Source organism: Plecotus auritus, assembly GCF_963455305.1.
Source record: "Plecotus auritus genome assembly, chromosome: 4".
NCBI lineage: Eukaryota > Metazoa > Chordata > Mammalia > Chiroptera > Vespertilionidae > Plecotus > Plecotus auritus.
Genome location: NC_137775.1, coordinates 54,695,366 through 54,713,499, shown reverse-complemented (window position 1 = coordinate 54,713,499; position 18,134 = coordinate 54,695,366). Strand labels below are relative to the sequence as shown.

Here is an 18,134-nt window from a genome sequence, read left to right as displayed (position 1 = left end):
TTTATTATTCTTATATGGTCTTTAAATTCTCTAATATAAAGACACAAAATTTCTATGAACCAATAATTATTTAAAACTATTATGTAAGCTTCTGATTTAGAGTTTTCATAGAAAATATTTATACCAAAGAAGGTGCAGTTGAAGATGGACATAAATTATATCCCTTAAATAAAAACAATGTATGATAATACATCTCTGGATATATGATTAAAGGCCTTTAAGGTGAATATTTTCCATAGTCCCTTATAGAAGCGTCTCTTATGATACAGAAAGAACAGAATGCCAGTAAGTTTTACTTCTTCCCTAGTACTTTTTTGCTTTACTTTTGGATAGTAATACACTATAGTGAGAATAAGGAAGTATTAAAAGCCCTGGAAGGCACTCTGGGGAGCAGGCATACAACATGTATTAAGCATCTACTGTGTGTCTGGTATTTTCATATGTTATAAGAACCATGAGGTATGGGTATTATGAGAGATGAGGTCCCCAATGAGAGATGAGGTTGCTGATGTTTAAGGAAATGAAGTAACTTGCCCAAAGTCACATATCTGACTAGTAAAAGTAGATTCTAAACTCCCTACAAAAATATAGTATGTCTAGCTTTCTTAATAATCGTAATTGCATCGTCTTCCAGTTGTGATTTTTACTGACATCAGTCCCCACCAAAAGAAATCTTGAAAATAGATCTATATTATATACCTTCTCAGAAAGGGTAGGCAAGTATACATGAGAATGTGTAATTTTAGTGAAACACAGAAAGGCTCACCCAGATGTATAAAACATAAATTTGTGCAGTCATCTGTATAAATTTATCAAGGTGGGTTAGCCTTGCTCAGTCATATGATACAGTGAACATTCAACATCACTGAGAACTATTTAAATAATTAATGACAATGCAAACTATCAGAAGCCAAAACACTTGACATTAAAGAAATTTAGGATTACTTTAGCATGTGTACCATTCAGTTTTATATACACGACGGAATGATGCAGTGTAGAGTTTGGGTGCTTTGGATTCAGATCTGGATTTAAAACTTGGTGATATCCCAGCCAGGCATGGCTCAGTGGTTAAGCGTGGACCTACGAACCAGGAAGTTGAGGTTCGATTCCTGGTCAGGGCACATGCCCGGCTTGCAGGCTTGATCCCCAGTGTGGGGCGTGCAGGAGGCAGCCGATCAATGGTTCTCTCTCATTGTTGATGTTTCTATCTCTTTCTCCCTCTCCCGTCCTCTCTGATCAATAAAAATATATTAAAAGAAAAAAACAAAACTTGGTGATAGCAATTACTGATGGTGTAAGGCAGTGGTCGCAAGCGCGGTTTGCCGCTCTGTTGACTAAAGAGTTTGCCGACCACTGGTGTAAGGGAAGTTAAGAGACTTGGCTAAGTTTCTCTAACTCTCAGTTTCTCAAGCCACAAAATGAGGAAAATAAGCAATACAAATTTATAGGTTAGATTAAACAAATATATTAAAGGCCTGACTGGCACAAAGTTGGTACACAAATAAATGGCACCTGTTACTATTATAGCTTTTAAGTGATCTGGGGATAAGATATGCTCAACTATATCCCAAGAAACCAGAAACACCCATCAGAAAGGATTTAGGCACCCCTATGTTCATAGCAGCACAATTTACAACAGCTAAGATTTGGAAACAGCCTAAGTGCCTATCAGATGAATGGATTAAAAAACGTTGGTACATCTACACAATGGAACACTATGCCGTTATAAAAAAGAAGGAACTTGAGAAACCAAGATGGCGGCATAGGTAAGCACCTAAATTGCTGCCTCGCACAACAATTTCAAAACTACAACTAAAAGACAGAACGGACACCATCCAGAACCACAGGAAAGCTGGCTGAGTGAAAATTCTACAACTAGAAGGAAAGAGAAAAGCTCACAGAGAATTGGAGGTACGGCAAAGGGTCTTTGTGCGCGCAGAGAGGAAGGGCGGCTGAGAGCCTGGCTCACTTTCTCTGGCGGAAGGAGGAAGGAAGCCCCCGACCTCACTGAACCCCAGTTCTGACTGCACTGAACCCCAGTTCTGACTGCACTGAACCCCAGTTCCATGCGAGCCCCTGGGGACCCACGCTCTTACGGGGGGAGTCTGGACTCTCGGGCAGAGACTCAGGAGCCAGGGAAGGCGGAGGACTGAAAGCGCGCGCGCGCACGCCAGTGCGCACAAAGGCTGCGGAGGTTGCCACAGGCTTTCCCTAGTGGAAGGGAGTCGGAGGTTCCTGACTGCACTGAACCCCGGTTCCAGGTGAGCCCCTGGGGACCCACACTCTTGTGGGGGGAATCTGGACTCTCGGGCAGAGACTCAGGAGCCAGGGAAGGTGGAGGTCTGAAGGCGCGCACGTGCGCGCAAGGGTAAGGCTGACAGGAAGCCAAGACTGAGACTCCACCCCATCCAAGCTGAGCACAGAGGCTATTGCAATTTGGCAAGTCTAATCCTATAAGGCTGTCTCCAGCACCGAACTTCTCCCAGCATAGACACAGCTGATCCTTACAGCCAACTGGCCTGGACGTCAAATCTTCCCAGTGATACCAACAACAATCAAGACTTAATTACAACAAGGCTGTACACACAGTCCACAAAGGGGTGCACCAAGAGTGTCCACCTCAGGTTAACTGGGGAGGCAGACCCACTGGGCCATATTGGAAACCTAGCACACAAATCTACCTTACCAACTCAGGGAAGCAGTGAAAATGCGGCGTCAAAGAATCAGATCACAAACGAAAGAAATGGAGGAAAACAAACAACTGGATATAGAATTCAAAACCACAGTTATAAGGCTTTTCAAGAATATCCTAGAAAAGGCCGATAAATATAATGAGACCCTCGAAGATATGAAAAAGGACCAACTAGAAATTAAACATACACTGACTGAAATAAAAAATATTATACAGAGACCCAAAAACAGACAAGAGGAACACAAAAATCAAGTCAAAGAATTGAAACACAAAGAAGCAAAAAACACTCAACCGAAAAAGCAAAAAGCAAAAAAAAAAAAATCCAAAAAGTTGAAGATAGTGTAAGAAGACTCTGGGACAACTTCAAGCGTACCAACATCAGAATTATGGGGGTGCCAGAAGAAGAGAGAGAGCAAGATACTGAAAACCTATTGGAAGAAATAATGACAGAAAACTTCCCCCACCTGGTGAAAGAAATAGACTTACAAGTCCAGGAAGCGCACAGAACCCCAAACAAAAGGAATCCAAAGAGGACCACACCAAGACACATTATAATTAAAATGCCAAGAGCAAAAGACAAAGAGAGAATATTAAAAGCAGCAAGAGAAAAACAGTTAATTACCTACAAGGGAGCACCCATACGACTGTCAGCTGATTTCTCAACAGAAACTATGCAGGCCAGATGGGAGTGGCAAGAAATTTTCAAAGTGATGAATAGCAAGAACCTACAACCAAGATTACTCTACCCAGCAAAGCTATCATTCAGAATTGAAGGGCAGATAAAGAGCTTCACAGATAAGAAAAAGCTGAAGGAGTTCATCACCACCAAACCAGTATTATATGAAATGCTGAAAGGTATTCTTAAAGAAGAGGAAGAAGAAAAAAGAGAAAAATTATGAACAACAAATACATATCTATCAACAAGTGAACCTAATAATCAAGTGAATTAAAAACCTGAGGAATAGAATAATCTGGTGAATATAATAGAATCAGGGGCATAGAAAGGGAGTAGACTGATAATTCTCAGGGGGAAAGGGGTTTGGGGGGTTCATGAAGAGACTGGACAAAAATCATACACCTATGGATGAGGACAGTGTGGGGGAGGTAAGGGCAGAAGGTGGGGTCGGAACTGGGTGGAGGGGAGTTATGGGGGGAAAAAGGAGAAATAATTGTAATAATCTGAATAAAGATTTATTTAAAAAAAAAAAAAAAGAAGAAGGAACTTTTACCATTTGCAACAGCATGGCTGGAACTAGAAAGCATTATGCTAAGCAAAATAAGCCAGTTGGAGAAAGATAAATATCACATGATCTCACTCATATGTGGGATATAATGATCAACATAATTTGATGAATAAGAATAGATCCAGAGACAAATGGTAGGGGAAGGGGGGAGTTAGAGAGCAACCAAAGGACTTGTATGCATGCATATTAGCATAACCAATGGACACAATGGGGTGGTGGGGGCTTGCCCGGAGTGGGAATGGCTGGGGAGGGGGCGGTCAATTGGGGGAAAAGGAGACATATGTAAAACTTTAGACAATAAAAAAAAACCAACAACTGCTCAAATATGCTCCTTGGGGACTGGGCCTTCTTGGTAGTCTATACCCCTCCCCCGCCCCCCCTCGCCCCATGTAGCCAATGACCAAAAGGAACACACCGGAGTAGGAGAAGTTGGGTTTAATTTTTGTTGAAGAGAACCAGAAAGCTCACCATGGGGCATTGTGGAGTATCTCAGTAAGAGGTATTTATAAGGAGCTTATTATAGGATTTGGATTTTTGTTTTGTGATTTGGGGAAGTTCCAAGGAAGGAGGGGTTCAATCTAGATTGGCTACTGCCATAAAGCAGGGGCAATTCTACAGGGAGGACAGACTAGAGTGAGGCTAAAGCAACAACTGGACAAGCAGCAGCACCCTCATATCAGCTGGGAGAAGGCAGTTTGGCATTTTGTGGGTGACACAGTGACCTTGTTTTTGTCTATGCTTAAGACAACATTTCAAAATGGTCTTGTTTTGTCTCAGCTTATCACGGTCTCAACATAACCTTGTCTACTGAGAAACTGTTTATATTCTAACAACACTGAGGCCTCAGTGTCAGTTCAATTCCTGGATATCAGTGGCTGCTTTTTCTCAGTATCTTTTCAAAGTATCTAGGAGGCCAGATCCATTACATGTGCTTAATAAGCTTCCTGAATTAATTAATTAATTTAAAACTGAGTCTACAAAAATACTTACACAACTACTTTTAATAAAGAAGCTTGCTTGGTTCACTATACCTCTCAAAAGAAGTGGCAGTATAAAAACAACCAATTTAATTTTATTATAGGTGGAAAGTCGAAGTGATCTTATTAAGATCAGTCTTTAACCAAGAGCTAAAATACAGACTCTGGTCATTTTACCTTCCTCTATAAGACGTAACATTAAACTTCATTAGTAAGTTCTCTCTTCCTCTGATGATTGTACTAGGTGGGCAAATTATTTTCATCAATCACCATGGTCTTAACAAAAAGCAAACAAGCAAACCTGGTGCATATGTTTAATTATTGCTTAGCCAGACTTCAAAAAGAATTATACCTTCAATTTTAAAAATTCATATTATGCATACTTTTCTTCTTCAAATGATGAATGTTATTTTCATAAGTAATATAAATTATTTAATGGTCAGTTATCATAACAGCTTTAGGGGAACATGTTTTCATAGTACATTAGGCTGTTTGCCATTCTCACCCCAAACTGGATATTAAGCATTTTAAGTTTCCAATACTTCAGAGTAATTTTGAAAGAGTGAATCAATTTTAAAAACTGGCTATACAATGGCTATATATCACCTATTTTAGAACACATTTTACTGCCATGTCACACTCCCTTCACTCCAGCTCTTTTGGAGTAATCCATGACAACTCATGCAAATGGCTGTCCCACAATCATGGTCTGCCTCAGTTCCAGTGTTTTCCTACTTGAAGATATTGTAAATGAAAAGCATAACAATCATAATCTGAAGTAACACAGAACTTGTGAGGAAGTAAGTAATGAAAGGAGTAATAATCATAATCTCAAGTAACACAGAACTTGTGAGGAAATAAGCAAGGCTTGGTGTGGTGAGGTCAGTGCTGAATTATAGCAAGGCCTTTATTAGAGGACATAGAAAAGCACTTGTTCTAGCAGATGCTCCTGAACTGTCTAGGGCAAGCTTCTCATTCCTAGTCAACAGGAGAACACTTGGCTAGAGTTTCTCATAACTGGAATATCAAGAGCAATAGTAAACAGTTAAAAAGGTTGACCTCATCAAGCCTGTAAAGAATCAAAGCAAACACCAGATGTTAAACTATCTGTTACTAAATACCCTCATTAATACTTTAAGTATTTGAGGGGGAGAAAAGTGGAAAACTTCATTCAGAAGTTCTGGAATCTCACAAAAGCAGATACATTGAAAAAAGCTGCTATTAAATAAATAAAATCAAGATTTAGAGTGACTTAATATAATAAAATACAAAATAAATTAATATGTGTATATTTTGTCTATGTATGTACATATCTGTATGTATGAGTGTATGTATAAGTATTGTGAGAAATGAAAATATTTCCAGATATAAATGAAGATCAAGGATATTTATCATTTATCTCAAGTGATTTTTGTTAGTTAAGTTGATGGCAATAAAGGCTTTCAAATTTTTATTAACAACTACAAAGAACCTCTAAAATTAAAAGTATGTTATAAAAATGAAACACCTTTCTAGGACAAAAAGTACTAATACATTTTACCATAAATTAAATCACATTGTTTATAATATATAATCCTATAATTTTATATGAATATGGACCATAATGTGATATTTTCATTAATTCAGATGGATGCTGTACTCACAAAATTTACTTTTTTCTGCACAACTGAAAGAAAGAATCAACAAACACCTCATAATTAGTTCTCATCCATTTTAAGAATATGACATATATATGTTATATATATCAAGTTTATCAATCTTAATAAGAGATAAAAAACAATGACTAAGCTGCAACTTTTATATACTTGGGGGGGTTAAAACTCTGTACTAGTCAGTAATGGCTTAATGATAGCACTGTCTGGATCATCTACAAAAAAGCAATGATAAAGAGATAAGAGGAATTTAGCAGAGCATCCAGAAATATAAACATGAAGAATAAAAATCTTAACCACTGGGATAGAAGCTATTCTACAGTTTATCCATCTGCTTAGTAAATATTGCCTTAACTTAGTATTTCATAAAATTATAAATCCAGTGAATATGACAAATTAAAAGATGTTAAGAGTCCTCCACGTATGTCAGTGTTCTATGTGATTTCAGAGGAATGACATCTTATTGGGGAAATATTTCATAATTTCCTTTAGAGGACAATGATAATTATTAAATTACTAAATTACAAGACTAAATACTTCCTTATTAAAGCATACCTAAAAACCACATAACATGCACAGAGTGCTATTTCCTAAATTATCCTTCAAGTTTAATTAATAATGGCACCTAGATTTTTTTTTTCTAAGAAGTTAATTCATGTATAAATAAACTTCTCTATCACAATTTTAGGTCAACTCATAAAATAATTTGGCAGAGTGTGTATTACAGTTAATTCTTTATTTCTGCCCATTATTATTCTTCAGAGACTGAGAATTTGAATGTTAAGTCTTACCTGACCAGGTTCTGTTCCAGTAACAGTCAAGTCTTGGATGGATCTACGTCTTGGCTGTCCGTTGCCTTTTAAAAAATAAAAAAAGTAAAATACCGAAATCTATTCAAACATACAATAAGGATTTAATCGCTACAGTAGGAAGTTCGAATTTGTTGCTCCTTGAATCTATACAAAATGTTTGTAAGAAAAAAACTGAATTTATTATTTAAAAAAATAGAAAGGTGTAAAAAAAAAAAAAGGGGGGGAAGAGAAACAGCTGGAATGTTTTAACTCAAAAGTTGCCGGCCTATAACAAAGCATGTCCTAATACAATAACCACTCCTACCACACGAGTAGCTGCTGAACTCTCTCCCACCATCTTCTGTCATGTATTTAAATAGATGAATGCTTGGGGGGTGGGGCTGATGACGGCATCTATTTCAAGGGCCTTACGTTACAGCTTCTACAGCAAGACAGCTATCAGGTTGTAAGACACGACTGACTTTAACCAACAACAGTACCTTCTTCATTTCAGGGCCTAAAAGGATGCTTAGGCTTAAAGTTTTTTAAACCCAGTCACACTTACTTAAGCCCATTAGTCTTTATCAGAATCAGGTAATCTACTGGTTGTGAACAACAACTCTTTAATTTCCTACTGGAGATGAATGACTCTCATTCTGTTCTCAAATATACAGCTTGTTTAAATGGGCTATTGAGTTAATCCTGCTTTAGGAACTTCTGTGCTGTAATAACTTAAAAATCAATTCATGAAAGAATTCTACAAATTTAAGTCTTCAACAAAAGAGAATGAATTAAGCATTAGCTTCACTCAGCACTTTTATTTGGGATGAGAGATCAGCTGTCTAAAAGGAAACACCAAAATATTATGAGTAACAGCTGACACAATACTCGAAATTCTTTTGACTCTGAAAGCTATATTATGCAATTTCTCAACTGTGGGCAGCCCCAGGAACATGTATTCTAATAGCTGTGCCCTGATCAGCAGGCAGAATTCATTCTTAAAATTTACACTTCCATATCCTAAGTATCTTATTTTAAACCAATCAGCAATATAATTTAGCATATTAATCCATTAGACCCCATTAGTACTTTACACATAAACTAAAAGGATCTTACAATAAAATAATGTCTGATGCAATAATGTGTAGTGAATACAAAAACTCAAATGCATAGCCACCCTTGAAAATTGTTTTAGAATTCTTTATATAATTATAACTCAAACATATACTTCAAATTTCATTTTATTCCAGTTCCAACTTTTGATTACAAACTAACAAAGCAATAAACTGCACATTTATTGAATCAGGCACACCAAGATACTTTTATGAAAACTTTTAACTATTCCTGTTTTTGGAAGACAAAAAAAATCCCCACTACCATGACTAATAAGCAATTTTAGGCACATTTCATTCAACACAATCATTCTAAAATTAGCTAACATGAGATAGGCTTGTAAAAGTGTCTGGAATTCTCTTTTCAGATAAGCAACATTTGTGAACGTAGGGAACCACCCAGCACATGTGTCTAAAAATCATTACATCACCATTGCAATAACAACAAAAACAAACTCAAATCTAGGTGGAGGTAAGAGAAAAGGGAAGTAAAAACTTTTAAGGAAATAGGGTAAAGAAGAGCTGACAGTTCACAAATGCCATAAAATGAAAAATCTTTAAGCTACAGCATGAGTCAAAGCAAGCAATATTAAGCAATGTATTTAATTAGCATAACCATAGCAGAAACCATCTGGCAAATAGTTCAGACAAAGCAGAAAAGGATTACAATCAACAAATACTTGTTGCTCCAATATTAAGTTTTAGGTCGTAATTTAGAAATATGAATGTAAAAAAAATCATATACCTATCATTAAAAATGAAAATTACTGGGTGTGTTCTTAGTAAATTTAGATTGATTCTGAATTTTTTTTGCAACTAAATACTAATTTAGAAACTCACTTGTTTTACGTTTTTAATGGTCCCTTGATATGTGCATACCTATGTTACACATGGTAGTTTAAAAGAACAAAAAGTAGAAAAGAGGAGCAAGATGCCTATCTAACCAAGGTTTCTTAGCACTGGAACTATTGACATTTTAGGCTGGACAATTCTTGGCTGTGGTAGGCTGTCCGGTACAGTGTTGATGTTTAGCAGGATTCCCTAGCTTCTGCCTACTATATGTCAGCAGCACCTGCCAATTGCGACAACCAAACATGTTTCCAGACATTGCCAAATGTGCCCCGGGAGAAGGAGAGGGGGGCAAATTCACCCTGACTGAGAACCACTGAGACTATTATTTTCTCCTATTCTCTCTCCCTCATCTTGTATAGTACTGGCTGTGTGTGTGTGTGTGTGTGTGTGTGTGTGTGTGTGTGTTTACCCCTAAGACCTGGATTAAGATTGTACTACCATTTGCCTAAATTTTCCTGATTCCCTCAAACATTTAATATAATCACAGCTCAGCAATATGTGTGTAAAATGTTGCCACTTTAGTTACAATATTATTTCCTTAAACATATAGTACCTTTTACCATGAAGTAAAATGATCTCAAGTACTTGTTAATTTTGAAAGCAACCCATGACTCAAAAAATAAAATTACAATGTAAGAAATATGTTAACTCTATTCTCTGAACAGCAAAAATGATGATGTAAAACAAACTACTTTGATAACCAGAAGGAAAAGTAATTCCTATAAAAAAAATGGTTTTGTATACACAAAATGGACCCTAGGAATTGTATAATTTATATTTTATACATATTTATAATTTATATGGATCCTATATGTATGCTAATTCCTGGCCACTGAACCTCAATTATAATTTGTTAAACAGGCACAATTTATTAAACACTATGTAAAAGACATTGACCAGACAGTTCTGACACAATCAAAACTAAATAACAAAGACATTGTCTCTATCCTCAGTTTTCAGTTTCCTAGAGGAGAAAAAAAACACTAGGTATTCAATAGTATGCGAAAAGCATAATCATAGGCAAAGTACCAGAGTGCTAGAGAATTCACCCAAAGTACACCCATGAATGTGTGGGAGGGAAATTGTAATTTTCTTATCAAAATTTGGGGGCAGGAGGTAAAGGAAAACCTAAAGCTGAGGGATAAAGAAATGATAATTTGGATAACATATATTAACCAATATTGAAGGTCACACATGCCATTAAAGCTTCTATCAAAAATGGTGATTTAGATTCATCTATAAGATCATCACCATACGAAATCATCACCAAAAGCAATTTACCAACTTGAAGTACCATGTGTGAGTTAGGTATAAAAAGTAATTTGTGGGAAGATTCTCCTGATAAAGCACAAGAATTAGAACTGAACATTACTCTTTGGCAAGATACCATGCAAAACAGCAAATCTCATTTAATTTTACTTTCTGTTTTCTAAGTTAAGGCAAAATGGTATTTAACAGTCCTCTTTTCTCAACTTTATATTTCACTTGCTACCAACAGAAAGAGGCTGGGATAGAAAGCCTAGCAGACACCCCTAAAATAGTAACTAAGAAAGAAAAGGAGCCGAGGACAACAAATATTTTTTAAATAGTTGTTTCCTCTTTCTGCTGGGTGCAAAAAAGTTCTGGGTTCAGTTTATCTACTCACCTAAAAGCTGAGAGGAAGTTGGTAAAGTCTGGGCAGGCATTCTCCCTTCTGTGAAAAGGTTTACTTTGCCTTCTATTTTATCCTCATTTTTGGTTATCTGAGGTATCCTGTCAAGCCCACTTCAGTGTAGATAAATGTATACATTTTCAATCTGTCTCCCTAATTACTGCATGCAAGGTATCTATTTTCATGTCCTACAAAAATTGGAGCAAGAAGCATTTTGTAAGTACCAGGGATCATTATTCCAGTTCCACAGTTATTAGACCAACTCAGATGGCCTAGGATACCTGATATGACGATCTCAGGGACATCCAGAATGTTGCCAAATGAAGCAGTTTTACGATGGCCCCGTTTAGGCTTGGAACAGGCTGCAAAAACACATATACACAGTATACATGCAAACAACCACAAAAGTAACACAGAAAACAATAAATTACAAAAACAAAATAGTTTTCAAATAGTTATGTTAATAACACTCCGTGCAGAAAGGCATGCAGAACTATCTGACTTTTCATCCATGCTCAGAAAAGGCGTGATTAAGGAGCAAACAACTACCAATACAAGATGTTTCACACACTGGCTTTAATTAGCAGAAGAAAAAAACAGAAAAGCAAAAAAAAAAAAAAAAAAAAAAAAAGGACAGAGACAAACAAAGCTGCAAGGTAATGAGGAAGCTAAATACAAATATGTTCATAGAAATAATCTACCTAAGTGAAACCATTGATATACCATGGAGGGGCTAGGATGAAAGTGGGGAGGAAGGGAGGAGTTAAAAGAAATAAGCTACCATATTTGTTTTAATATAAAAATACAGGAATATATGTTCAAGTTAGGTGTTTTTTGAAGTGTGCTATAAAGTAGAATTCTTTGGTTAAATGATAATTATTGCATCAAAGTATAAAATGTCTATGCTTTTATAATTATAAATATTTATATACACCGAGTGGCCAGATTATTATGATCTCTGAACACATAATAATCTGGCCACTCAGTGTATATCCTATATAATAAAAGGCTAATATGCAAATTGGCCCCTCGACCAGGAGTTCGACCAGCAGGCAGGCTGGCCAACAGCCCATGTCCCCTCCCCCTGGCCAGGCTGGCCGGACCCCATCCATGCATGAATTCACGCACCAGGCCTCTAATATATATATATATATTGTGTGTGTGTGTGTATAGAAGGAATTCCTTCTGTCCAACTGGACAGAAGGAATCTAGTTGCCTAATGATCATGGAGCCTACCTCCGTGTGTGTGTGTGTGTGTGTGTGTGTGTGTGCGTGTGTGCGCGTGTGTGTGTATATACACACACACACACACAGACATACACACACTGAGTGACCAGATTATTATGCGTTCAGAGATCATAATAATCTGGCCACTCAGTGTATATTTCTAGTAGACTGAGTTATTTATTGTAGTTTCCAAAGTTTAGGGTACATTCCTGCTAAACATGAATAGTGTTGAAAAGCTAGAGAAAATTAACCTTTCAAAGTAAGGTAATTTACTAAAAACATCTGAACTGTGTAGAATTCAGTGACTGTTCAATAGCACCTGTTCTACATTTAGGCAGAAAAAGGATAGGGTAATTTAAATGCGTATCTTTAACCTAGTGAAATATCATTTCTGTAAAGATTATAAACCAGCACCTGACTAGAATATTGACACCGGCAGATATAAAATTATTATAGCACTACTTCCTGTTTTAAGGAAGAAATCACTATTTGGCAGGTCTATCTTGAATGATATCCCTGAAATGGAATAGATTCCCCAAAGTGTGAGGGCATATCCCTATTTATCTGATACTATAGTGAGACACCCTCCCTCCACAGAAACACTTGTGACTCATAGAGACCAGAAGAGCTTACTAGTGGCTATTGACCTCCAATCAACTTGATCGTTTCTGAAGACCCATCTGTATGGCAGAGACTGCTGGTGCCCTCCCAATCATTATTTTCTCCTTTTTCTTATCAACAGAGCCCTGACTTTACTCTGGAAAAACTCCATGAAGAGCTTGGATATGTGCCCTTTGGCCTTCTCCTAATTTTTCCTTCCTGCTGTCTGGATTGTGTGGATGTGATGATTGGAGCTGTAACAACAATCGGGAGCACCCAAGTATCCATGAGGATGGAAGCCACACAATAGGGTCTGTGGCACAAAGGGACAGAAGGAATCTAGTTGCCTAATGATCATGGAGCCTACCTCTAGGTTTGTTTAAGTGTGAACAATAAAAGTTTTTGTGTTAGACACTGTTATTTTGGACATTCTGTTATATCGACCTGATTCTAACGCTGATTAATAAAATCATTGATCATGATTAGTTGAAGTCAAGTACAGTATGATTGTCCTCTGGACAACTTCTATCTGAAAAGAGCTCCACACAAAATGAGAATATTTAATTTAGAAAAAAAACAAATAAATGACAAAAAAATGTAAAAAAACAAACAAAACAAAAGCCTGGTTAGCTACTTTTTAAAATATATATATGCTAATATACATGTACATACATATATAACTATGGGACACTATGAAAGATTATTTTTGTTTATATTTCCACATTTTTCACAAAAGAAATGTATTTACTTGTATAATGAGCTTCCCTCCACCTCTGGGGGAATCACAAAGAAAGCAAATTAAACCACCATTACTAAAATGAAGCCTAGCTAGAAAAGAAGGTTAGATGTTTACTCAGGTAACAACACATATAATTTTTGTGTGTGACCAGTCCTTTCATAATTAATAATTTTAAGAACTGACAAAATGGAAATGTTAGCGTTTTCAAGATCAAATATAATTAACATAATCTTTTATTTTACAATTAAAAGCATTAACCACAACCAAATTATATATGAATCTGGAGTACATTTTTTTGCTAATTTCAAAACAAGATATTTGCTATTATTTGAATTTAGCACAAAATTCTAGTAGAATCACTCATAATCTTCCAGACCTGGCCGTTGTGACTCAGTTAGTTGGAGTGTTCTCCCATGCACAAGAAGGTCGCTGGATAGATTCCCAGTAAGGAAACTTACCTGGGTTGTGGGTTCGATCTCTTGTCGGGGTGCGTATGGGAGACAACCAATGTATCTCTCTCACATCAATGTTTCTCTCTTAAAAAATTAAAAAATTTGCAAAACATGGTTTTGGTAAAAATTCAATTTCTCATTTAGATTTATTTTCTGCTCATGTTTACACTGAAAGAATAACATTTGATAAAATCTGTAATTAGTAACGTATATTGTATGGTCCAAATAATTTTATAAGTCCTATCATCTTCCTTATTTTCAATTTGACAGAAATGTGTAAATTATTGCTAAAAGTTAGAAAGTATACTGTAAGCCTACTTCCTGCTTCAAAAATTTTTAAGATACAAAAATCCCTGATAATCACACTACTGAAACAACTGATACTATCATTTTCACTCCTCTTCACACTTTTATTTCCTTTTTACCTGTAGTTGCAGCAATCCTGGCTTCTATTTCAGACATGTCAGCACTCATCCTCTTGCCCTCGGAGGTTGGGGGCAAGCTCTCTACGCTGTTCCCACGGGAAGCTCCCAAGCTTAAACGGCCAGATTCACTCTGTTAAAATTATAGGTCAATGTGAATTACTGAAACTCTTTGGATTTAAAATCCTAGACAGCCTAGAAGGAGGAAAAATACGAACTGGGATTCTTATGAGTTCTGTTTCTGAAAGAAAAGGGAAGTTTTCAGGGAAAGAGAGCTAGGGGGTTAAGGGAGAGCAAGCTGTAATACTGGCCTTCAGAGAAGGGTGGTCACTGGAGTTAAATGCCCCAATTGTTAGTTAATCTAAATGCCTCAGGCAAGATGAATAAAATCACACCTTAAATAGCAAAAATATAATATATCTGAACAACATGAAATGATAGATTTAGGACAACTTTAACTGGATAGTATAGCCAAGAAATAGCCATTTGACATTTTTAAACATTAACCATTAAAGTTAGGAATCACCATAGAGAGCTGCACAGTTGGCAAAGGCAGCAATCATCAGAAGGGAAAACAATTTGGTAATAGGAGTTTCTCATATGTCTTTACTCTTAAGCTTATCTGTTTTAGAAACAAGATTCAGAATTTGTATAATGAAAGATGGCAAATCATTTCAGTTGGTATAACATTATGACTACTAAGGTTACCATATGATTTTACTTTAATAACAAAACAAACCTGTTGCTTTGCCTGATTTTTCAATAATTTTGATTCTAAGCGTTTAATAGTATCATTTGTGGAAGGAACTTGCTCCATATTAGTGTCACTTTTATTACTGGTATTTGTAGAAGCAATGTCCATGAATGAGCCTAGGAAAGCAGAAACATTTATGAATAATAAATACAAATGCTTCATCAATATGTAATGTAAATTTTTTTCTAAACTAGCAAGACATAAATAGAAAATAAGGCTTTCTAAGCTAATGAAGATATGCCCCCCCAAAATTTTTTAAGTGAAATTTAAGAATAGCACAAAAAGGGAACCAAAATACCTAAACAGTTTTCTCATAGTCAAAGATGCTTTAAAGTTGTTAGCCTGAACTAGTAGAATGAAGTGCCTATTAATCAAGATGGGGAAGATCAAGGTAGGAGTGAGTTTGAAGGGAGTACCAGGAGCTTAGTTTGAAAAATGATAAGTTTGAATTCCTATTAGATATCATGCAAGTAGTTGGATGAGTGTAGAGTTCAGGTCTGGGATGGAGCAAAACATCGGTAAATAGACAGTACATAAAGCTATGATATTAAATGAGATTACCAAGGAAATGAGTGTAGACAGATAAGCAAAGAGTCCAAATTACTGAGCCCTGGGCACTCTAACATATATAGCCTGGGAAGATAAGACATAATCAGCATAGGAAACCATCAGAATAGTGGCCAGAGATATAAGACAATCTAGGCTAGTATGGGATCCTGGAGACCAACCGAAGAAAGTCCTGTAAGAAGGAGTGTAATGAACTATATCAAATGCTACTGATAGTCAAAAAAAGATGGGAACTTAAAATTATTCATTTAGATATAATAATCTGGAGATAACTGGTGACAACGTGAGAAGAGCAATTCTGAAGTACTGGTATAATAAAAGCCTGAAGAAGAGAGGACACATGAGAGAATGGGAAGAGAAGCTAGAAAATCAAATATAGACTGTATATGCTCTAGGAATGATACCAGTAGAAAGGCTAAAACTGATGACGCCAGAGACAGAGGGAAGGATTGCTGGAATGGGATTTAATACACAAGTTCACAGGCTTGCCTTTGGCTAAAAGCAGGGGTAGTTCAGCCATAGTAACAGAAGAAAATGCAGAGTAGATGGGCAGATATAGTGAAGGAGCTTGTGAAAATCATCTACTGATTACTCCAATTTTTTTCAGAGAAATAGTAAACAAGGTCAGCTGAGAGTGAGGAGAGTTTAAAGTTTGAGGAGAGAGGCTAAAATATAAAATTAAATCATCTAGGAGAGGCGAGATGGACTAAAATAAAGTACAACTGTCCAGCAGCATTAAATAGAGATTTGAGGATAGTAAATGTGTATCATCTCCAGCCACATTCAGCTGCACTGATATGTGGAGTAAGCTGAGAGTCAGATTTAACCAGGCCTGTGGTTTAGCCAAGCAAGCTTGAGTAAAGGGCTAGAAGGCTGAGAATTATTCCCAATGGAATTATAATACTGCTTGGAATTAAATGGAGGAAAAAAGGAAGAACCTAGGAGGACTGAGGATCAGTGAAAACATCAAAGGGTTAAAAGTCAAGTATAAAAACAGGGAGAGGGTTTGAAAGCAGAAGCAAAAAACAAAACAAAACAGAATTTTAGAGTTCACTTTAAAATTTAGCACAACTAAAATATTCAGTAAAACTGGAATTTGGAAATAACTAGCCAAACAATAACCAGCTTAAAATGAATATAATTATTTTTGAGGTGGGAGATATAGGTCATTGAAAATATTTGTCAATGAAAATAAAATTTTGAGTATATACACACACATACCTTTTAATTTTAATAATATCATAATGTATTCCCAAATATATATTGAGTAGTACAATTTTTCTAAGTTAGATTATTATTTCTACTATCTTTTTTTTTTAAAGTTCTTATTTATTTGAGAGCGAGCGAGCAAGGGAGAGATAGAAACATGGATAAAAGAGAAACACTGATCTGCTGCCTCCTGCATGCCACCTACTGGGGGTTGAGTCCGCAACCTGGGATAGAACCAGTGACCTCTTGTACATGGGTCGATGCTCAACCAAATGAGCCACACCAGCCAGGGCTCTACTATCTTTTTTGATGACCATAATCTATGAATCAATCCCACTTCTTCATATTTAGAAAACTGAGGAACTCTGAACTAAAATTGTAGAATAGTCTCTGTAAACTCTTCTATAAAGAGCAAAAAAAATAAGGTGAGCATAATGAAGAACTATGTTGTTACATATATTTACATTAATTTCTAATAGTATTTGATCTAGCAGTATCTATATATAAACTATCTTTCAAAGAAAGAATAGCATTCACAGTAATATAATATCCAATTGTTTTATATATAACTATGCAAGAATTCCAAGACATGGAAGCACAACTTTAGTAATTCTTTTATCTTGGATCTTCATGAAGAATGGTGCACCTGGAAACTCAAAATGTAATCAGTCTTGTGAAATGAAGAAATTAAACTGAAAATGGGGATTATAATTTTATGGGAAAGACACAAAAAAAATTAGATAATTATTCTTCTGATCTCTCTGCTTACCTGTACTGGTGGCCGAGTTGCTCTGTCCCTCATCGGAGTACTGACAGGGATACTGCAGGGGCTCATCTGCTCCTGGAAAGTACTGCAGATAAAAAGCAAATCCAACTTAAAATTCCTTTCATACAAACGAAATCCTATACAATTAACTTGAAAAGTACATCTGAATTATTTTGCTGTCATGGGACTTGAATGCAGCAAAGATGCTGCTTTATTTTCCTTAAGGCACATAGTGAATTTGTAGATATCTAAGTTTTTGATATTTATAAAGATGACAATAACACGCTCCTTTTCTGAATTTCAATTGTGAACAATGCCATCCTATATAATAAAAGCCTAATATGCTAAGTGTCCAGTCAGCCGTTCAACCAATCAAAGCATAATATGCTCATGATATGCTAAGGTCACTCAACCGCTCGCTATGACG

General features: G+C 36.2%; 1 protein-coding gene across 3 annotated transcripts in view; it reads right to left on the bottom strand.

The window, feature by feature from the left end:
* The window catches only part of MAP3K7 (mitogen-activated protein kinase kinase kinase 7), a 66,467-nt gene that overhangs the window by 20,142 nt on the left and 28,191 nt on the right, over positions 1-18,134 (bottom strand). Inside the window, exons 9-13 of one of the 3 annotated variants that reach the window (XM_080666453.1) lie at positions 17,711-17,792; positions 15,151-15,281; positions 14,415-14,544; positions 11,253-11,333; positions 7,357-7,421 (exon numbers count right to left, since the gene is read on the bottom strand). In XM_080666453.1, coding sequence (XP_080522579.1) covers positions 7,357-7,421; positions 11,253-11,333; positions 14,415-14,544; positions 15,151-15,281; positions 17,711-17,792 — 489 coding nt within the window. The remainder of the gene's footprint in view (positions 1-7,356; positions 7,422-11,252; positions 11,334-14,414; positions 14,545-15,150; positions 15,282-17,710; positions 17,793-18,134) is intronic. The other 2 variants (XM_080666454.1, XM_080666455.1) reach the window with 2 other exon arrangements.